Source organism: Euprymna scolopes, chromosome 8, assembly GCF_053919585.1.
Source record: "Euprymna scolopes isolate OS-2025 chromosome 8, ASM5391958v1, whole genome shotgun sequence".
NCBI classification, from domain to species: domain Eukaryota; kingdom Metazoa; phylum Mollusca; class Cephalopoda; order Sepiida; family Sepiolidae; genus Euprymna; species Euprymna scolopes.
The window spans coordinates 149,951,737-149,976,020 of record NC_136489.1 but is presented as its reverse complement, the minus strand read 5'-3'; the positions used below and the strand labels follow the sequence as shown (position 1 = coordinate 149,976,020).

Genomic DNA, 24,284 nt, shown 5'->3' with positions numbered 1-24,284 from the left:
TTCAAAATTTAGTTCTTTTTATTTAGTTTTTATTTAATTTTTGGACAATTAGTCATAAAACTTTATGCTTTCAGCATCATCGATCATGTTTTCTATGAATTAAAAGAAACAAAACAAAAAACGTGGCGATTTGACACCCAGAGCTGATTAAGGAATGAAACAACAATGAACCAGAGGAAATAAAGGATCAATTTTGAATTATTAATGAACCAAAGGAAATCAATTTTGAACCATTAGTGAATCAATTTTGAACCATTAATGAATCAGCTTTATTTCATTCTGAGATTGAGCTAATAATTCGAAAAGATTATTAAAAAATATGAATTGAACTGTTCGCTTTTTTTTTACTTGAAAAATAATTTTTATTTAATGAATTACGATTTGCAGGCGATGGTGGTGAAGTGGTTAATGGTACAGACTGACGTGATCTAAATTCGAATCAAATTAGTTCCATAAAATCAGTTTGGCTTAGGATGTTGGCAACCTTCACGTAAGTATCTTCTGTAAGTACCCGATGTCTTTCTAGAAAGAATTCTGACTAAAAAAAAAAATATCAGGGAAACCAATGCCAACAATAGAATCTTCAGATTCATACGATGTCATGATGACCAGAGAAATATTTGACGCACTTAGTGGAGCAGATTGCTGAAACAATCTTTCAGTTGGTGCTTGTATCACTAAGTGGAAGATTCTCATGGCATATTAAGATAACTTGCCTCACAAACTATTCTACTCATATATTTACTAGCGGGACCTGTGGACATTCCACAGGGGACTCATTCATATGTAATATATTGATGTTGTCATTCTGTAGATGTTCAGTGTGAATGGAGACGATCTGATATTATTGTAGTTTTTTTTTGTTAAAAATGCAAAAGTATTTATCTAAGCTAGTAGGGACGCCCGGTAAAGCCCGGTCGTAAAGTACGCTTAAATATGATATTTTAATTCTTGCAGATTTCCTATATATTATTATGGAGTTAATGTTCTATCAATTTTTATATATTATAAAGTTGCGATTAATATATATTAATATATATATATATATACATATATATATATATATATATATATATATATATATATATATATATATATATATATATATATATATATATATATGTATGTATGTATATGACTTTAGAAAGAATTCTTGATAAAATTATTTATTAAAAAAAAAATAGATGATTTAAGTACCATCAGCTATAGTCGAAACCGACACCAGAAATTATGAAGAATTCTTGGTAATATTATTCATGACAAGAAGTAGAACATAACAATTAAACGACCCGGATGTAAACGTGACACACAAAAGAACACAAACGCTATCGTATTAATATATAGATTAAATGAGCTTTTGTTGGTGCCACAACACACGTTTCTTTTCTTTATTTTTGATCGTTCTTTTATTAAAATCTGTTTGAATTTCATTTCCTTGTTCTTATCATTATTTCCCCAGATCATCCAATCATTTTAATGAGCCAATTATCTGATAACAAATAAATTCATTCAAAGAAACTTAAAGTCAGACTCAAATAGCATTTAAGCTGAGAAATTAAACTTTCTCTGTAGCCAATTTTCATTTGTCATTGACGCACCATATTATTGGAAATATCAACTACAAGTTATTAAATAATTTACTTAGTCCGGCCCAGACAACTACTAATATGAAATATTTTTAAATAATCATATAAAAATAAAACCGGCAATGTTTTAAATTAAAGAATTAAAGAATATAATAGAAGTTGTTTAAAAATGTGTAAAACAATTAAAAATAGATTCTTATTGAATTATTATGCTGTAAAATGATCAAATGTCATATCAAAAGAATTGAGTTAAAAAAATAGTGTAATTAGTTTTTATATTCCTTGTATAAAGTTATATACATATAATTTCATTTTCTTTGTACGAAAGAAAAATTATACCAACAAATTACTACGCCACTGTTTTCTTTAACTCTGTCTCAATGAGAAAAACACTGCATAAATTATATATGCATGGAAAAACCAAGAAAATATGCAAGCTGAAACCTTACTTAGAGCCTGTAAATAAAAATAGCACATTGCACTCATGTAACCAGAATATATTTCAAGAAAATCATCAGATTACAGAATCTATGAACAAGAAGAAAAAGGAGATATTGCTGTTATTAAAATTTCCATGTAATGACATTGTAGGCTAAACACACACACACACACACACACACACACACACACACACACACACACACACACACACACACACACACACACACACACACACACACACACACACACACACACACACATATATATGTAAGAAGTATGGCATAGTTTGCTTGAAGCATTGCTTAACACACAAAAGGTGTTTTTGAAGACTTACAATGCAGAAATATACAGTCGTTATGAGCAGATAAATAAGTAATAAATGGTTCATTTTTTTTTATTTAATTATTTACCTGAATGTTTTTTTACAATCGACTGCCTAAACAATGGATATGTTTCTCCACTGATGATGAGTTATACTATACACTCGGAAGGACCTATAGAAATGCAATAAATGTCATCCAAAGTTGAAAAAACAAAAAAACAACAAAAAAAAAACATTCAGGTAAATAATTAAAAGAAAAATTGAATTGTTTATTATTTATTTATTGATCTGCTCATAACAACTTTACCTTCCTGCATTGTAAGTTTTCAAAAACACCTTTTATACATACATACATACATACATACACACATACATACATACATACATACATACATACATACATACATACATACATACATACATACATACATACATGTGTGTACATCTGTCTTTCTCTCTCTCTTCATACATATGTATATAATATATATATATATTTAATAAATAATATATATATATATATATTATTTATAATTTCACAGATGTATGGATACAAAGCATATATATATATGTATATATAAATATGTATATATATATATATATATATATGCATATATTTATATATGTATGTATATATATATATATATATATATATATATATATATATATATATATTTATATTTATATATAATATACAGGGTGTCCGTAAAGTTACTATACAGTCTTATTGTTTTATTGTATTATATTTGTATTAATAGTTAATAAACTTTGAGACAAATTTGATGATACTGGCTCAGTTGCCGATGCTCCGCATTCTGGTCGGCCAAGTATGTGCACTGAACAAAATTTGGCTACAGTTGCTGAGACATATGGCAGAAGTCCAAAGAAATCACTGTATAGTAACTTTACGGACACCCTGTATATATTTATATATATATATTTATATCTAATATATATATATATATATATATATATATATATATATATATATATATATATATGTATGTATATATGTATGTATATATGTATGTATGTATGTATGTATGTATGTATGTATACGCAGATCTGTGCATAGTTATGTACATTTATACACACGTATATTTTCTTATACATACAAATGTGAAATTACAAGTAATGGGTATACCTAACTTCGAAGAGGTAAACTCAGTTTAGGTCGCCCTTTTGTGTTAATTGGCATTGGAATGTTTTTTTTTTTTTGGTTTCATCAATATCAGATGACACCTTCCACCCTTGACCACAGATGCAAAAATGAATTGTCACCAGAATATGATTGAAAAATATCTTTGAATTTCTAAAATAACAGCAACATATATCGTTAGGATAAAACTGACAAATTGTAAATTTTTCTACAAAAAAAAAAAAAAAAATTACAATTTGCCTTTTTTGTCATAACTGACCGTCTAACGATTGAAATAGTCACATAGAAAACCTATAGAAAGAACCGAATTTAGACGTGGACTTACATGGGCTCAAATTACTAGAGGATCATCAAGGAAAAAAATAAATCTCAAAAGAGATGAATTTGGTTTGTCACAATAAGAAAATTCAAGTTCTGATTCTTTTGAGATGCCCCCCCCCCAAAAAAAAAGAAGAAAAATGACTAATCAGACCAAGATTTTAGTAGCATTTGGAAGTCTCTAGTTATATACACCTTTAAAATTATGCCGATGTAATGGAAATGATCACATATCGATCTTTATTAGAGTTGTCTCCTTTTTGTCAACTAATTTTTTCACAAATTCGAAACTAAAACCATAAAACAGAGACTAACTTACAGAATACGAAAATATCTACAGAGCCAGTAACTTTTCTCTTTTCTTTTCCAAACAACAACCAACATACCTAAAGACGGCTGAAATTCAATCCAACCGAAACGTTGCACAAATAACACTCAAGAGGAGAACAGTAGTCCGGTCTCTCTCTCTCTCTCTCTCTCTCTCTCTCTCTCTCTCTATATATATATATATATATATATATATATATATATATATGCTATATTGATCGGACTACTGTTCTTCTCTTGAGTGTTATTTGTGCAACGTTACATTTTATTTATCATTAAATATATATATATATATATATATATATATATAGATGATCAGAAAAATCATTGGTTTTCATTACTATGTAATACAACCACGTATCAGTAATATTATGTTTACTATGTTACTATGACAGTAATATTATGTTACTATGATTAATAGTTAATATTTGATGTAATGGCTAGAGTGTTTGCTAATTGGCTGGGAGATTAGGGTTCAATCCTTAATGGAATTCCACCAAAGACTTAAATAAATGATACTTGATATCTGTTTTGCTAAACACTCAGCATTATAAGATGAGGATCAAGTGAAAAAGATGGCGACATTTTTTATATCTCGGTATAATAGTTTACGAAAATGGAGCCTTGACAAGTATCAATAATTTGTTTTTTTTAATTTGAAGTAGACAATTTAAAATAGTTAATGAATGGTCCTCAAGTTCATTTAGCCCGTGGCCCTTAATGGTCTAAATTCGTTCCTGACTATAGTATAAACTTTTTAACTTTTCACAATTCTTTGTTCTGTCTATTCATGCAACATTTTTCCTTACAATATCTCTTGGAATTTCCATTGAAACATTTCTTTGGGGTGAGATTCCGTTTTGTTTTGAGGAAGCAAATTTGGTTTCAACTAATTTTGGTTTTCATTAAACCTTTTGTGCATCGATCATTAATGGTTCTATAGCAACCTCGACAATTTTGGGTTGGTCGCTTGGTTCATGACAGTACCGTACCCAATCCTGCACCTCGCCAGATGCAAATATCAAGTAAAATATAGCACCAAACAAATAAACAGCAGCTGCAATGTAGAAAACGATTTGCCATTCTTCTTGTGTTCCCTGAAACATAAAACAAAGATTTTATTTTTTCATGATTTCTTAATTCTATTACATAAACTTTCAAATAACAAATAACTTAAGATAGTAAACCCCCCCACAAAACAAAACAAGTATTTTGTGGACTTTTAGAAAAGAGGCTGCACCAATTGCTCGATTTGTTTACAACTACACATTAGCATTTATTTATCAACTAGAAGTGGACACCCGGCTTTGTCTGGTCATAAAATATGTTAAACATATTTTAATTCATGTAAAGTTTGTATTTATTATTACAGAGCCAATTCGCTATTGAATATTATATTGTACCTAGTATATAGTAATGATTTCAAAAGATTAAAAAAAATAAAAGAAATGACTTGAGTGCCATCAGCTAGAATTAAAACCAAAACATTAAGCGCCCCAACCGCATTCCCTACCATTTAAGCTATCGACAGATAGGTAAAAAAGATATAAAATTAAACCATTTCTAGCTAATGATTGAATTGGCGCATGCGTAAAACTAATAACATTTGTCAGCAAGTTGAAATGAACATCTTGCATTTCAAATATGCCAACATATCTCTGTATGCGCTATTCATCCATCAAAATAGAGATTTTACTCGTTATAAACCATTCTTGGTGTATGATTATTATCTGCTAATTTCAGTGTTATGTGGCCAATAGGTTAAGCGTTTATCGTGCACACACATACATACATCTACTGTTTTATTTATATAGACTACCGGGACCCGTGGAAATTCCACAGTGGCATTTTTCATATGTAAAATATTGCTGTATATTCTGTGGATGTTCAGCATGAATGAAGAACCACGTTATTATTGTAGCCCTTTTGTTCAAACTGTAAAAGTATTTATTTAAGTAATCGGGTTTAATGTAGTGTCAGAATATATCTGGTTATTACGGTTAATCATTATAACAGGTAGCTAGTAACTAATAAACAAAAATATTGATCAGAATTAAATTTTAAAATCGATGAAATCGATTTAAAATAAAAGTTTTCTTTTAAAAATACAGCCCAATATTTAGATTATAAGTCTTATGAAATAGATTTTTTTATCTACCTTAACTTAAGAAAACTATTCCCGTCCATGAAATAAGGGAACATTTGACTTTACTTTATATATAAGAAGAAGACTAACTGTCCCGAATCTGAATTTCCCAAGAGTATTTGTAATTGCGTTCCAAGATTTTCATTTTAACTTTTAAATATATAACTGAAAAGCCAATCATTGAAGATAGTATAAAGCTATTCCCCATGACTTTCATTTTCTCTTTTGCATGAATCAATAGCTTGTGTAACAGTATTTACAGGTTTAAAATCGATCAGACGAGACGTTTAGATTAACACATCTGGGCTGATGCATCTACCAATAGTCTCTCCCTCTTAGATAAAGTCCAAAAAAGAGTTGTCAATCTAATCGATCCCACTTTATTAACTAAGCTCCAGCCCCTGTCCCATCGCCGCAGTGTTGCATCACTGTGCCTGTTTTACAAATATTTTAATGGAATGTGTTCTGATGAACTTGTTTCACTTGTATCCCTTGACATACATATCCTTGACAAACCCACTTAGCAATAAGATTCCACCCTTTCACTGTTGATGTCCCTAAATGCCAGAAAGCTTTCTATTCTAATAGTTTCTTCCCTTGAACAGCTAGACTTTGGAATTCCCTTCTTGCTGCCTGCTTCCCTGACTGTACTGATATGCAGAAGTTTAAATATGACATATACAAATATCTTGTTAATCTTTCCTAGACATGGCCCCAAATAGTAGCCCCTTACGTCCAAGTGGCGATATGCTTTGTAAGGGGTGAAAAAAAAAAAAAAAAAAGTAATATTTGAAAAAATTGTCCATTGTAATTCTTCGAATCAGCTGTAATCTGTATATTAATTTACTTGCCCGACGTCCGGTGTCACACACAAAAAAAATATATCATCGCAAACATTTTTAATTCTTTTTAACTTTTTTTTTTTTTTTTACACGGTGGTCACCACTTGTCAAGGCCCGGAAGCCACTCAGGGATAAGGGTTATTGCAAGTATAGTACGTTAGTGTGGAGATTTAATGAAGTGTTTACTTAAGGGGGCGGTTCATTAGGAATTTGTTAATGTTGGACTTGAAGACATCCAGGTTGTAGTCAGGTGGGAAGCAGGCAGACGGAACAGAGTTTCACAGGCGTGCAGTTCTAAGAAAGGTTATAAAAGAATTTGCTAAAAATTTGTTTTAAATTCGTTGTTATTTGTTTTATTTTATTTTTTATTCATTTTAATTATAATGTGTTTTAAACTTTTTAAACCTCCATGGAATTTCTACGGGTTCTGCTAGTTAATAATGAATTCAACAAGTGACCCATCCATCACCTAGCTACTTATGTATTTATCTCGCTCTCTCTTACTCTATGTTGATTCAACCAATTCTTTAATAGTTTTACTGTATCTGTAAGCATTTTGAGAAAGAGTGACACTCTTTATTCAACATTGATTCGTAATCGCTTTTATTTCATCATCTAATTTACATAGTGTGTTCATACACACCGTAAACACATATGTAAATTAGATAACAAAATAAAAAAAAAGTCTCTTTACTTCTATATCTTGCTTATGGATAATATAAAAGCAAAGAGACTTATTATTTTTAATTAAGGAAGATGAATGTCTTGACAGATATGTCATGTGTATTATTTGGATTTCACCGGACTACTGTTCTCATCTTGAGTGTGATTTTCACAACGTTTTGGTCAATGTAACCTCCGACCTTCTTTAGGTGTATCTTGTCGAACTTGAGAATGTTTCTGTGTAACTCGGGAATTTGGACAGAATTTCGAGCGGAATCTTTTATTTACTTCACGGGGGGTAGCATGCTCTTGTTCCATCAGCCATGACTGGATAGAATTCCCAAGTTTTCTTTTTTTTTAATTTTTTTTTTTTTATTACATTTTCACCCCAAACAAGGCAAATTGCCACTTTGGTGTAGGGGGCTACTATCAGGGGCAACAACTACTGGGGTACTATGTAGGGATTTGGGCAGCAAGATGTCGGTTCACGTTACACTTGAACTTCTGCACGTCAGTACTGTTGGGGAAGCAGGGACCTGGAATGGAATTCCAGAGTCTAGCGGTTCTGTGGAAGAAACTATTGGAGTAAAAAGATCTTTTACATCTAGGGATCTCTACAGTGTGGGGGTGGGATTTAGCAGCCTGTCGGGTTTGTCGAGGGTGCTCACGTCGTGGAGGCACAAGTGATTGCAGTTCGTCAGAGCATTCACCACTAAAATACTTGTAGAAAAGGCAGAGGGATTCAACATTTCGTCGATGGGACAGAGGCTGAAGCTTAGATGCCAGTTCAGGGCCTATCAGGTTTGCGACTCTCTTTTGAACCTTGTCAAGGAGCGAGAGACTAGTAGCAGATGCACCAGCCCAGATGTGACAGCAATACTCCATACATGGGCGAATGGTGGCCTTATAGAGGTACAGGATACTTTCGGGTGTTAGTAATTGTCTAGCACGGTAGAGAGAGCCCACCTTTCTTGCAGCGGCCCTGGCAATGCCTTCAATGTAATTGTTCCCACTCATGTTTCCTGTGAACGTTAGGCCAAGGAGTTTGAAAGATGTACTCTCAGATAAAGAGTCGTTGGCCATTGCTATAGGTGGTAGACAGGGTTTCTTGTAATTATTGAATGAAAGTAGTTTAGTCTTGGCAGCATTGAACGCGACCAACCACTTTTGTCCCCATTCCACCACAGATTGGAGGTCTTCCTCTAGTGTTTCTGCCATTTCTTTAGAAATGTGTTCATTCGTCTTCCTGTCGTACCTGCCATAGAGTGTAGTGTCATCAACATATATACCCATCTCAGAGGAAATTTTGTCGGGGGAGGTCATTTATGAATATCAGGAACAATAGAGGTCCAAGGATAGAACCCTGGGGCACCCCCGCATTTATATCATATTGTTTAGATGTACGACCGTCGAGGACAACCTGGATTTTTCTCTTATCTAAGAAGGATTTAATTATGTTAAGTATTCTACCAGTGATACCGTATGATCTAATTTTCCTGAGAAGACTCTCATGCCATATCCTCTCAAAAGCCTTAGATATATCTAGAGCTACCGCTCTGTCCTCCCTCGCTTTGTCCAGTGAATGGTATATACGTTCAGAGATAACAGTTAGGATGTCTGCTGTGGAACGGGCTTGTCTAAATCCATATTGTTTGTCAGTCAGAAGTTTAGCATCTGTAAGGTGATGGACTAGAGCATGGTTAATTAAGGTCTCAAATATTTTGGCAAAAAGTGGGAGGAGGCTAATGGGGCGATAATTTGATGGGTCAATCCTTTCGCCAGAATTCTTGAATACTGGTACAACAGAAGCAGTTTTCCAACAGCCCGGAAAGCAAGCTTCATTAAGGCATTAGTTGTAGAGTTTGGAGAGAACTGGAGCTACTTCGGCTGAGCACTTTTTAATAGCACAGCTGGGATAAGATCAGGTCCACATGCTTTTGAAGTGTCAAGGTTTTTTTATGATAGCATGCACCTGAGCAGGGGTGGTTTTCAGATCGTCTAGCGTGGCATCTGTCCGCATAGGAAAGTCAGGTAGGGAGTGGTTGGAAGGGTCCAGTGTGGAGTTTGAGGCAAACCGACTGGCAAGCATGTTAGCCTTGTCGGTTGCTGAGGAGACAACCTCGTGATTGTTGGTGTGTGGGGGAATTGTTGATTGCCCATTATTTACTACACTGTTGTAGATTTTCCAGAAGTCTCGAGTTCCTAGTTTTTGTGCTTCGATGCACTTTTTAGTGGTTTCCGTAAATTCTCTCTTAGCTGTCGCTATTTCTTTCTTAACATTATTTCTAGCTTCAGTCTGTTTGAACTGGACTTATGTCGGTTAAACCTACGGTATGCATGCCGCTTTTGAGCAATGGCAGTTGCGCAATCGACGTAAACCATTGGGGAGAATGGGGCTTACTATAAAATTTCCGCATGGGAACATGCACTTCGATTGCAGTTTTGAACCAGTCAGTGGTCTCGTTTGCACACTGTTCAGCAGGGAGAGAAAAAATATTTCTCCATGGGGCATCTCTGATTAGTTCCCTGATGGCTTCCCAGTCAGCCTTTTTATAATATCTCGTTGTTTTGAGCACTGGTTCTTCAGTTTTGGGTCTAGAGTTTAGGGCGATTTCAACCATTATCACTGCATGATCAGGATTCCTGAGTGGGCTGTGGGCCTTCGTTATGCACTCATCGGGAACTGTGGTCAAAAACAGATCTAGAAGTGATGCGTGTTGTTCTTCCTGGTCAGGGAAACGGGTTGGAAACGTAACAATTTTGATAGGGAGTAATTCATAATTGTATTTTTTGATCGCCCACAACCTTCAGGAGAATATCACTTTTTACAATTGATTTTTTTCAAGTACTTTAATCACTGCACCACGGGTCCTTGTAGACAGTCTGATGTTATTGTAGTCCAATGAATCCAAATAATACGAATAACCAATCCTCATCTCAAAAACTCAGAAACGTCAGATACGTCATAGTGTAAGTAAAATTTAAGTGAAATGCATAGCGATAATGCTTGTGACCCAACGGGTCACGATTACGTCTAGTATAGATAAAAAAAAACTAAAAAATAAAACAAACAAACTTACTATATATATAAAAAAAAATAAACTTACTATATAAACAAACTTACTATATAAAAAAAAATAAACTTACTATATAAACAAACTTACTACATATAAAAAAAAATAAACTTACTATATAAAGAAACTTACTATATAAAAAAAATAAAGATAAGAAAAAACAAACCAACTTACTATAGGAGTTATAGCAGCAGTAACTAGAGGACTGATGAAACCAGTGATGGCTGCCAAAGAGTTTGAAATGCCGAATAGAATTCCGGCCACTGGAGGGGCAATGTCCACATGGTTTACTATGAAACCGCTGTACTGTAATCCTGTGAGGGAGACGGCCAAGGTCAGAAGAGCAACGGCAATATAAGGATGGTTGCAATCCATATAACCAAGGCCGATTAAAAGAACTGCTGGAATCACTTTGCCTGCAAACAAAATAGTTACACTTTAAAACAAAATAGTGACACTGTAAAACAAAATAGTGACACTTTAAAACAAAGTGGTGACACTTTAAAACAAAATAGTGACACTTTAAAACAAAATAGTGACACTTTAAAACAAAGTGGTGACACTTTAAAACAAAATAGTGACACTTTAAAACAAAATAGTGACACTTTAAAACAAAGTGGTGACACTTTAAAACAAAATAGTGACACTTTAAAACAAAATAGTGACACTTTAAAACAAAGTGGTGACACTTTAAAACAAAATAGTGACACTTTAAAACAAAGTGGTGACACTTTAAAACAAAATAGTGACACTTTAAAACAAAATAGTGACACTTTAAAACAAAGTGGTGACACTTTAAAACAAAATAGTGACACTTTAAAACAAAATAGTGACACTTTAAAACAAAGTGGTGACACTTTAAAACAAAATAGTGACACTTTAAAACAAAGTGGATACACTTTAAAACAAAATAGTGACACTTTAAAACAAAATAGTGACACTTTAAAACAAAGTGGTGACACTTTAAAACAAAATAGTGACACTTTAAAACAAAGTGGTGACACTTTAAAACAAAATAGTGACACTTTAAAACAAAATAGTGACACTTTCAAACAAAGTGGTGACACTTTAAAACAAAGTGGTGACACTTTAAAACAAAATAGTGACACTTTAAAACAAAATAGTGACACTTTAAAACAAAGTGGTGACACTTTAAAACAAAATAGTGACACTTTCAAATAAAGTGGATGATCGTGACGTTAAAAACATTAAAAAAAAAGAAGTTTTTACAAGAAAATAAATATTGTAAAATAAACAACAATTTTGTATTCTTGTCTCGCTGGCTTCATGTGTCACGTTTAGATGTGGATCAAGCATGGCTCAGTCTATTTGCTTTCCTTTATAGACTAATAAACTACAGAAAGGGATTAAGGCTTTTAGATGTTAATTTCCTCCAGGTTCAGATTTCAGGCATGAACAGAGATCATAATCATCACCATTATCCTATTCAGTTTAACATCTATTTTACACGTTGGCATGTGTTGGACGGCTTTTAAGAATTGATTTCCAAACTAACCTATCTTCAGTTATGCCTTTGTTTATTCATCTCTTTCTCAAGTCCATTTTTATCACTTCATCCCGTGTTATTCTGAACCTTCTTATCCTCCTTCATCTGTTAATCCAAGCACTCATATATTTTTCAATATGACTAAATCAACGAAATCTCCTATACTGCACATGGTATTGTCCAGATTTAGTCTTCCTTTGAGGTCATCAGATCTAAATCAGTCTTTAAGATCCACATTACAGAATCATCACATCATTCTCATAATTTCTTACCATGCAACACATATCCTCAACCTTTACCTTCCAGGTTTCATTTCCGTACACTACTCTACATACAAACATGATAGAATGGCAGAAGTTACCTGAACTTATTCCAGGCACTCTTATTTCATCGGAACTAGCACCAGCACCACCCCCTCCCTGTGCTCCAGTGATATCACCAAGGTAACAAAACTTCTGGACAACCTCAATAGATTCACATTCCAAATATATTTTATCAACATTTGAGTTCTCACCCGTCTCCAGTGTTTTACATTTCTTGCACACAAACTGGATATCACCTCTCAACCTACTAGTATTTCCACTGCACCTTTTGTGTACTCCATGCTTACAAATGTTGGATTATTAGTCGGGCAATGCCAGATTTTATAAATATAAGATAAACAAAGAACCAGCCTGGACGCTCTAGATATTAACTTGGAGTTGACGTCAATGGCCAGAAAAGGAAACTATGGAATTCGGGCAATATAAACACACACACACAAGAAGAAAAAAGAAACAGAGAGAGACAAGTCAAGCAAACGCTGTGTGTGATCGCTATTCAACACAAATCCACCATCCTATCCCATTTCTCCCTTTTTCTTGCTATATGTCACTTGTCACAAATACGAATTGAAATGTCATTTCAGTTATTTCTACCTCCCTTTTTTCACAGACTGAGTGGAGAAATTTCAGTTTGCTGTAGGCTTTCCAACATTACAACCAATGATTTTGGTTTTGGTAACATTCATTCCCAGACCTCTACTTTTCATAACATTCCTGCAAGTCTTTAACTTATCTAGTAGTCCTACCATTAAATTCTAACATGACTTTAAGTATTTCTGTACATAGCGTAAACATTTTTCACTAACCCTAATTTACATAATGCCCATCAGGCAGTATCTCTTGCCACCCAATCAAAAGCTTTCTCGAAACTCATAAAAGCAAAATACAGGTTTTTCTTAACAAGGTGCTTTTCTTGAATTCGATTGATATTACAAATATAACAATTCAATAAATTGAACTCACTTTTAATAGGAACTAGAAAGCCATTTGCATTGCGTTGTAATGAATAAGGACTCCTTTCTAGGCTTAATCCAAGCCTTGAGCCTCATATTATCATTTTATTCTTATTTTTTGAATGTCTATCATTTCCAATTTTCAAGTTATTAATAAAACAAAGTACCTATTTTTCAAAAGCGACAGCAAGAAATGTTACATTGCTACATACAAAATAAATGTCTATGGGTTAGGGTTAGGGTTAGGGGTAGACATAGAACAATTATTGAAAAAAAAAAAACTAAAATAAGTTTAAGAGAGAAAAAGGAAATTTATTTAACAGAAAACAAATGGAAACAAATATTTACAAGGAAGGTGTAAGGGAGGTAACTCAAGTTCTTTGTTACTAGTTTTTGTCGCAAAATAATAATAGAGTTTGAGAAAATATCATATATTTTTCTTTGGTCAAAATATAAGATCAAAAAATCAATATTTACCAAGTGTCCGTTTATTTTGTGAGGGAGCTTGCAATAGGCTTATTTCAGGAATGTCCTTACAACCGAATTTTATCACAGGAAATTGGCCGGAATCATAAATAGTTGGAAAATTGCCCCAACTTAGCGCTCCTTCTCAGAGCTGATTTAAAAAGCGAATTATGACGCTATTAGCGTCTATTTATAGTCATGGGGAATGGAACCCTCTAGAATTTCCAAAAATGGAACACCTCGACTTTGTAACCTTGTAGAACCCTCGAAAAAAAGAACACTTTTCTGTTCTATTTTTAAATGTTTCCAGAGACGACTAAAAAGAATCTTTTTATTTTTTAACTGTAATGTAATGTATTTTAATATTAAAAGTTTTTTTAATTATTATAAATTATATATATTTAATTTATATAATATATTTTATATTATGATATATTATTATATTAATTTATATTATCATTTATATTTATATATATTTATTTTGATATTTATTTTATATTTTATATTATAATTTATGTAGGAAATGGCAATTTCTTCATATTTTAAAAGGAATGCTCTCCTCTCATGACATACATTTTTTTGAAAATATCAGCTGAGTATTGAAAAACTAAGACAAGACTTTTAGTGTCTTCCTAGATATAGAGATTACATATTATCAAAGGAGGTAACTCTCAAATAAGTTATTTTTCATTCAGCTTAGTCCTCAATCTTAGTCATATAGATTGCTGATGAGGACATAAACATAACACAAAAAAATGGTCAAACTCCATGACAACATCGATAACAAAATTTGCTTTCTAAACATTATTTCTCTTTTAATAAGACAGAAAACAAGGATTTTTGGAAGTAATACATTTACTTCATCACATTCTGTTTTTCCTTATAATAAATCAATATGAAGGTTTATGGGCAATTCTAATGGATAAACAGGTTGGCTTATAGGCGACTAATTATAAGCTATTTTAATCTTTGCTGGATGACCACACACATTTAAAGCAGATTATTGTGGCTGATGTATATTTTCTATGTAATAATAATAACATTTTAGTGGTTACCAAGTGGATACTACCTCCCACTTTCTGAGTTTGCAGAGAAATTATAAGATTATCCTTCCATGGGTTTGTGGTAATGACAGTTGGCTTTGACTCCCAACAACTAAGGCTGAAGGTACCCAAAATAGAGTCAGCTTTGTATTGCAACCATTTTCAGTCGTATGGACATCTTGAACGAAGTTCCGGTTAGATAAGATAGATGTATACAGATTCCAGTCAAGATTAGCAGCAGAAAATACAGTATTAAGAAGACTTAAAATTACTTGGTCAAAATTTACTTCATGCAATGGCACAGCAAAGCCGAGATAAATAATTGGATTTCATAGAGAGAATCACTTTGAACCGCTATGGCCAACGTGAAACCCACATATGATGTGGAAAAGACATGCTAATTGATGATGCAGATGAAGAAGAAAAATATCATACCTGATGCATCGAATATCCTCCGAGTCCATGTTGTATTTAAGATATTCTTTGATCTCACTAGGTCAGCTGCATATGCAAATACGTTGATTAGTAGCCAGAGACCAACATAAGGTAACGCTGATGCTAAACCGTTCTGAAAAAAGATATATATATATATATATATATATATATATATATATATATATATATATATATATATATATAAATTAGTACAAAACTTTGTTGAAATTCAAAGACTTACATTCATACCAATTGTCACTATCCAGCTCCCCTACTCCCCGAGGAGTTGGTCCCCATTTCCCCTTCACTCCTCACTTTAAAAATCGGCCTTGTGCCTAATTTGCTCGGTGGGGGAGCAAATAAATATCACCTTTTCTTGGCCTTTTGGCCAAGATCAAAGTGTAGTATCTGTTCTTACTACATGCTGTACTTATGTTTGTAACTTTGTGATATAAAGTCGGCAATCACTTTTCTGTATTAATTTAATGTAAAATGATCACTCACTTTACAACCAGTCAGTCTTAAAGCAATTCAAGTCATTCTCCACATCATTCAAGTTGTTTTTGAAGGATTCCAGTTACTTTTTAAGCATTCAAGTCATTCTTAAGGTCATTCAATTCATCCTTAAGTTCATTAAAATCATTCTAAGTCATTTAGTTTTTATTTATTTAAATCATTTTAGCCCATTTTTCGGTCATTTTAGTTTATCTTTAAGAATTTCATGTCAATCCTACATTTACGCATTCATTCATTACATGAAAGCACGCAACTAATGGCTATTGGCCTTGTTTCATTTCCAGCATTAATACTGTGGGCTTTGATTTCTGCTCATCAACCACTACTCTTATCGGGTCAAGATCAAAGTGTAGTATCTGTTCTTCAGATGCTGCACTTCAGTTTCTTGTTTTCTGTCTTGTCTGAGACAATTTTTATTTTTGTTCCTTTTCTCCACATTAAAAAACGACCCTGGTGTCTAACTCTGTCCCGTGGGGAGGCATTCTAAATAGAGACCACTACTCTTATGAACCGAGAAATGATTTAATGATTGAGAAAACATTTCTAGTGATACCGTAGCTGGAAATCTTGTGAAGTAGGCCCTTATGCCATACCTTATCGAAGGCCTTCGATATGTCAAGAGCAATTGCCCTGGAAAGAAAGCCTTTGTCAAGAGATTCACTAATCCTATGAGATATAACCGTTAGCACATCTGCTGTAGATCTTGCAGAGTGGAAACTATATTGCATGTCACTAAGAAGGTTGTTTCTGTTGAGGTGGTTGACTACTTCTTTATTCAATATGGATTCCAACAACTTACTCATGACACAGAGGAGACTTATTGGTCTGTACCGAGAGGGAGATGACTTTTCACCTGAATTCTTAAATACGGGGCATGCTGATGAGGTTTTCTAGGGTGTTGGAAAGCACTTCTCCTTAAGACAATGCTGAAACAGTTTTGTAAGTATGGGGGCAAATTCTGGTTGGAGTCTTTTCAGCACTATAACTGAAATGCCGTCAGGGCCAGTTGCTTTACTGGAATCAAGGTTCTTGATTAGCTTGGCGACCTCATGCACAGATATTTGTATGCATTAAAAAAAACAAACTATAACTTACCGATGCTATGTCAAACTTGAGAACCTCCTTCATGTAGGTTGGTATTCCAGTAAGTAAGGTATAGACACCCCAATCGGCAGTAATATTACTCACAATAATAGCGTGCACGGGCATGGAAGTCATCATTTTCAACCAGGGAATTTTCACTTTCTGAGATGAAAAAAGAAAAAAAATTGTTAAAATATTTGAAAAAAAAAAACCCAACTATTTTAAGCGTTTTTGTTTTACTGGATTCAAAATTCAATTAAACACAAAATAATTAAATAAAATGAAGACAATTCTTTATGCTTTTTTTTCAAAAGAGACATCATCATCATCATCATCATCATCATCATCATCATCATCATCATCATCATCATCATCATCGTCGTCGTCAACCAATAGCACCTGCTACAATCGCATTGACCCTGAATAAAAGTTTAAACTAAACTTCTTCGTTTGTCCTTTTTCTTCTATACACTCATTATTATGATCATCGTCATCGTCATCGTCATCGTCATCATCATCATCGTACTCATTAGCACCATCATCTTCACCTTTATGATCATCGTCGTCGTCATCATCATGATCATCGTCATCATTGTTGTCATCATCATCATCATCATCTGCTTGCTTTCCAATCAGCCAAAGTTCTACGAAAGCGACAATATCATAACCATTTACACGTTTCGAACTGTTGTTCTTATCTTTGTTATTTTTATATTCTGAACGTTTATAAGAGATAATTGAGCTTCTTTTTCCAGAATTCTCGAATACTGGCACCAATTTTCCAGTCGTCAGCAAAGCAAGATTCGGTAAGGCATTTGTTGTAGAGTTTGGAGAGAATGGGGGCTAACTAAGCAGAGCATTTAAAAAAAAAATGATATAGCAAGGATAATTTTTATTTTACAATTAATTTTTCCAAGTATTCTAAGCGCAAAGACCCGTGGCGCAGTGGTTAGAGTACTTGGAAAAATCAATTGTAAAAGTGATATTCTCCTGAAGGTTCAAGTTTCAATCCTCAGTGTGGGTGACTGGAAAATACAATTGCGAATTACCTAGGACCTCTATCCAGTCATAGCTTACGGGACGAGGGCATACTACCCTCGTGAAGTAAATAAAGTGTACCATTCGAAAATCCGTCCAAATTCCTGAGTTCGACAAACACGTACTAATAATAGGTTTACTACGAAATGGGTTTCTATTGCTTTAAGAGTCTATTCGTATTCTTCTAATCATATCGACTTTGTGCCCTTTTGACCAAATTATTTAACGGCGTTCTCATACATACTTTTTCGATATATGTACTATAGTAACTTACTAATCCCAAGAAAGTTTAGGGTTTAGCAGGGTTATCATGTGCGGGCATATTCTTAATAGCTTTGGTTCTTTCTGGGTTTGTTTTTCTACCATTTTTGCTATCAATGATCTGCCTTAAGTATTTAATCTTCTTTTTAGAAGAACTCGCATTTTTTAGAACTCAGCTTGAATCCGTATTCTTCAATTCTCTGAAATATTGCTCTAATATGGGCTTTGTGTTGCATCTCATTTTTGCTTTTAGTAAAAATATTATCCAAATATGCGATTGCATATTCCATACCCGCCAACATTTTGATCATTATTTGATGGAATATAGTCTTGGGACCACATTGAATCCAAAAGGATGACGATTAAGTTTTAAAATTACTTTACGTGTGTTTATTGTTAGGTACTTTGGACATTCTTCATTGACTTTAACCTGAAGGTAGGCTTCCGGCAAATCCAATTTTGAAATCACTCTATCACTGTTTACTTTAGTAAATATATCTTCTGGAAATGGTAAAGAGTATAGCTAGTCTTTCAAACTGTCATTCAATCCAGCTGAAAAGTCAATGCATACTCTGAGTTTTTGGTTTTCCTTTTGGATTTGTACGGTTGGCGATGCCCAATGCGAGTAGTCGACTTTTTAAATTACGCCGTTTTTTCCAACCTTTCTAATTCCTCATACAGGGTGTTTCAAAAGTCTTGGGAACATTACAAATTCGTATATCTCATGAACTATTCCAGGTAGAAAAATGAAACTGGTGTCATTTTAAAGCTTGCTTAATCAAGTTTTTGGTCATACTAATGATTTTCGTCTTATCTTTCCATGTGCAGTAATGGCGTTCTCTAAACAAGACAAGGCATTTTGCGTCCTCCAATTTGCAAAGACTGAATCGTGGACATGTGTTCAGCGTACATTTCGCAGGAAATTTAAAAAAGAAGTCCCTGAAAGGAAACCCATTGTCAGATGGCATGCTAAATTTGTGAAAGATGGGTGTTTGTGCCCAAGTAAGCGAACAGGTCGCCCTTCAACTTCAGAAGATGCAGTTGAGCAAGTCCGGAAGCCTTTCAGCAGAGCCCCCGTAAATCAGTGAGAAGAGCCAGCAGGGAACTTCAGCTTGCTCCAGCAACTGTCTGGCGTGTCTTAAGGAAACGACTGCAAATGGTACCTTACAAGCTCAAGTTGGTCCAAAAGTTGAAGGACACTGATAAGCCACTTCGCCGTGACTTTTGCATTGCAACGCAAGAGAAGTTGGAAGATAACGGCTTTGATGACCGGCTTGTTTTTAGCGATGAGGCGACCTTCTATCTGAATGGCAAAGTTAACAAGCATAGCACTCGCATATGGGGTACTGAGTGTGACTTTTTCCTTTGGGGCTTTGTCAAGCAACAAGTCTATGTGCCGCCCCTTCCAAGAGATATTGACGAACTAAAGGCTCGAATAACGGCAGTTGTGGGAACCATTGACGTCAAGATGCTGGAACGCGTTTGGCAGGAAATGGACTATCGACTAGATGTCTGCCGTGTGACGAATGGTGCTCATATTGAGCAAGTTTGAAGATTCCCCACAAAACTTGAAACTTTAACCTTTCCAACGGTACCAATTTCATTTTTTAACTCCTAATAGTTTTTGAGTTATTAAAAATCTTTATGTTCCCAAGACTTTTGAAACACCCTGTATATTGCATCTAGTATCGAAAATGGTACTTTTCTTTTGGATTTAAAAATCAGTTTAACATTTTCTTTTAATTCGAAGTTAACTTCTGTTTTTGTGCACAAACCAAGTCATGAGAAAACGTAATCCGTAATAATTTTTTTTTGTGGTCTACGTCTTGTTTTATCAACGAAGTTAACTTTGTTACTGAAAGAATCGGTAATTACCATAAGTTGAACAGTACAATCCAGTCTAGACCGAAAAGATTTTGTGAATAAGGAAGTGCATATATTTTCGTCTTATGAAAGAAATGTTACAATTTGAACTTTAAGTTTTGTAATTGTCATTATAATGGTAATTTTGTTTGCTATTATCTGGCAATCCTTTCTGTGTTTGTTAACTGTGGACAACTTATTTTTTTTATCTAAGTTTGTTCATTTATAAGTGATATATCACTTTCGGAATCAAGTAACAATTCCACGGTCTGCCCATTTATTTTTTATATTGACGTACTTTCTTCTTTTAACCATTTAATTTCGTTTTTAGGCAAAACTACGTTTAGCTTCGATTGCAACTTTGTTTTTCCTCTCTTAAAGAAACAGTCTTTTATTCTTTCCATCAAACGTATTGCATTTCTTTATTTGAATTCAACTTTTGTCCTACAGTCTATCCGTGATATGCTTTCTCTTCTGATTATTATTTTTTTAATATTTATTAGACGTTGGCATTCCTCCATTACCTTTTGCAGCGTTATGTTCCATACTATTAAGACTTCTTGTTCTAATTTCTTTTCCCATCAGTGTTGTTTAACCTTGGACAAAACTTAAACATTTGAACATGTCGCTTGATAATTCCATCAAATGAAATTCACCATATATCCAAGCATATATATCGCGTATGAAACAAAATTTCTCTTTTATCGAAACAAACACCCGGGCAACGCCGGGCATCCAGGCTAGTACGATATATAAACGGATATATGTCTGTATGTTTTCTGTCTGTCTGTTTGTCTGCTTATCTCCATGTTTTCAAACTCTATCTCCTCCGAAACTAAAAGTCGCAGAGCAGCGCTAAGGACTTCAAACAATTGGATTTTTTTTTACCGACCGTTCTTTTATGGGTCTTTAGCAAGTTGAAATTGTTTTAAGGGGTCAAAAATGGGTAAAAATTGAAAAAATCATTTTGTACATTCATCTTATTTAATTTTTAATTTTTTAAATTTTAATCAGTTCATATGCATGTCATACAGTGGTAACATCACCAGCTTTGAATGTTACACTTTCAGTTTCGATTCTAGTTGATGGCACCTAAATACTTTTTTTTTACTTTTGAAATTACGACTCTATAATAATATATACGAACTCTGGACAAATTAAAATATCATATTTAAGCGTATTTTACGCCCGGGCAAAGCCGGGCGCCCCCGCTAGTGATATATCTATTTAGATCTTGTAAAACCAAACATGCATATAACCTACAGCACACGATGAATCCCTACAATGGTATACCATGTGGCTTACTTAGTTCCTGATGCAAATAAAACATTTTTATAACATGTAGCGTGAGACAAAATCCTACATGGATAAACCACGTAGCTTATTTAACTCATGACCCACATCAAATATAGATAGAACATGTAGGTTAAGTCACACATGGGTATACCGTGTAGTTTATATCGAAATCAAATGTTGGTATAAAACCTAATCCGAATTTTTTTCTTTCTACTACAGATAATGTGTTAGAATTATTTGTACTCAAACTTTGTAAGGTAATTTGCATAAAGCCACTTATGCAAATTACCCACTATTACTTGGAGTTGCTTGCAACAATAAAAAAGAAAAAAAAAAAAAAAGATTAACAGCGAACACTTCTCAGAAATTACTCTCTTTTTCTGCAACAAACAGAAACTCCTCCAGAACAACTGTTTTGGAAACTTTAACCTTTACTTGTAAATATACGTTATTTTAAATACAAGAATTTTATTGTGTTATTCTTTCTCAAAATTAACCAAGTTGTTCGGATAACAAGGAACCAAGAAAAGAGAGGTGCGTTAGAAATAAAAAAAATTTCTAACATATTTCCAAAACAGTTAACATCGTGGTATTCGCGTCCATAACATTTAATATGGATAACCAACGAGGAATGAACCTTCTCCAAGTGATGTTACCTCAAGGATGGATACTCTACAAGAGAGAAATTATTATTCTGGATCCAAACTAACGGTATACTATGACATATTCAAAACTTTTATGGAACATACTTACTCGAGTTTTATAAAACGTGAATTTGGGACGCTCAAAACGTACAAAAAACTCTACCCGCGTGGATATTAAAATTAATTATTTCTTTGCACTTATAAAAAAAGTGTTTTGATGAAACTCTATCCGCGTGGATTAAAAACAAAATGATTTTATTGCACTTGTATTCAAATTTCGGTACTTATTCATACCTACTAAAATAAATGGCTATTAAGGAAGACGTCACCATGGAGGGAACTCTTAAAAACCTTCTGGGAGAAGAAAAACCCGAGGATATGAATATTGAAATGATACGAGAAAAATTACTGTCTTTTAAACGAAACCGGGCTACACATAAAAGAAAAGTAACAATGTACTTTAATAGCCTGGAGACCATGTATGACAATTCTACCCTGAATACTTCCCTGTGTAAAAAAAAAAAAAAAAAAAAAAAAAAAAAAAGTTAAAAGCCATTGGTGATGAAGTGTCCAAAATCAATTATTGGAATGAGGTAATTAATACCTTTTCACAAATGGTTGATTATAGTATTAAAGACGAAGAAGCCTTGAATAATGAATTAGATAGTCAAGCCGAATATAATGTTTTTATCTTAGTGAGTACAGACAAATACGAGGACTATTTAACCAGTAAAGATGACAAGACCCCTTCAACGTTGTCTATTGAAACTTTAAGTGAGGGAAAACCTCCTCCTTTTAATTGCAGCACTTTTTCGGGAAATGAAAAGGACAAGTTTGCCTTTCACAATTTTTTAATTCGATTTAACAATGTGATTCTAGAAGGAAATTGTCAGACTCGGCTAAACTGTCTTATTTGGTCGGTTACTTGAAGGATTATGCCTTAAAACAAATAAGACATTTGTCATATGAATTATAAAATTGCTTTAGATTTATTGAAAGAAGAGTTTTTAGATAAAGCATATATTATCAACGAAACATTAAAAAACATATTAAAAGCTAAACCTGGTGAGGAATATAGTCCAGAATATTTGAATGTTAAATATTATATATCAGAAATAAGGGCCTACTTATATGATCCAAAACAATATGAAATTGATGTTTTGGAAGAGGGTTCTTCTGAAAATATTCTAATTAGTCACATTATTATGACTAAACTTCCCAAAGTAGTTGTTAAAGAACTAATTAATAAAGTTAATAATAATTATCCCAACTTAAAGCAAATATTCGATAACTATAGGGATATTTTAAAAACTCTAACTCTGACTTTAACTGTAAAAAATATTGCTAAGGATAAAAAGTTCAGTAGCTATGACTTTAAACATAGTTTTAAAATAAACCCAAAAGATAAAGTACCAACGGTACAAAATTTCAAAGTACAAGCTATAAACAAATCTGTGTGTAAGCTATGTTCCTCGGAAGGACACTACTTCGGAAAGTGTGAAACTTATCCTAATTATGAGGCTAAACTAGCAAGAATCTTAGAACTGTCCTTGTGCACCAGATGTGCTGTTTCAGGTCACAATGAATCAGAATGCTATGGAAAAAAGGGGTTCTTAAAGTTTCCGTGTCTCACATGTAAAAAAAACATGTAACTTCTTTGTGTCCTACTCAAAAGGCTGTTCAAACAAACTTGTGTTACGCCTTGAAAAATACGGACACTTGTAATATGTTACCTACTATGACCCTAAATTTAAAATGTGGTCATAAGCAAAGACAAGTTAGGTGCTTAATAGATTGTGGCAGCCAAAGATCTTTTATAACAAAAGAAGCTGCTCTAGCATTATCCCCAAATTATAATGAGTTGTTCTCATCAGAGCATGAGATACATCGTTATTTAGGACGGCAAGTTAAGAAATTTAAACAAATGTCTACTGGTGTAAAATTAAAGAATAGAATGTTTTTTGTTCCGCTATTGGTAGACG

The 24,284-nt window shown here is 33.5% G+C and overlaps 1 protein-coding gene and 1 pseudogene across 1 annotated transcript in view; one reads left to right on the top strand and one right to left on the bottom strand.

The window, feature by feature from the left end:
* Positions 1-4,791: 4,791 nt before the first annotated feature.
* Positions 4,792-24,284, bottom strand: part of LOC145283827 (sialin-like) — a 211,553-nt gene continuing 192,060 nt past the window's right edge. Inside the window, exons 7-10 of the mRNA XM_080132921.1 lie at positions 17,213-17,362; positions 15,602-15,734; positions 11,050-11,291; positions 4,792-5,247 (exon numbers count right to left, since the gene is read on the bottom strand). Coding sequence (XP_079989047.1) covers positions 5,056-5,247; positions 11,050-11,291; positions 15,602-15,734; positions 17,213-17,362 — 717 coding nt within the window. The 3' untranslated portion in view covers positions 4,792-5,055. The remainder of the gene's footprint in view (positions 5,248-11,049; positions 11,292-15,601; positions 15,735-17,212; positions 17,363-24,284) is intronic.
* On the top strand, positions 15,970-16,106 carry LOC145284177 (U2 spliceosomal RNA; annotated as a pseudogene).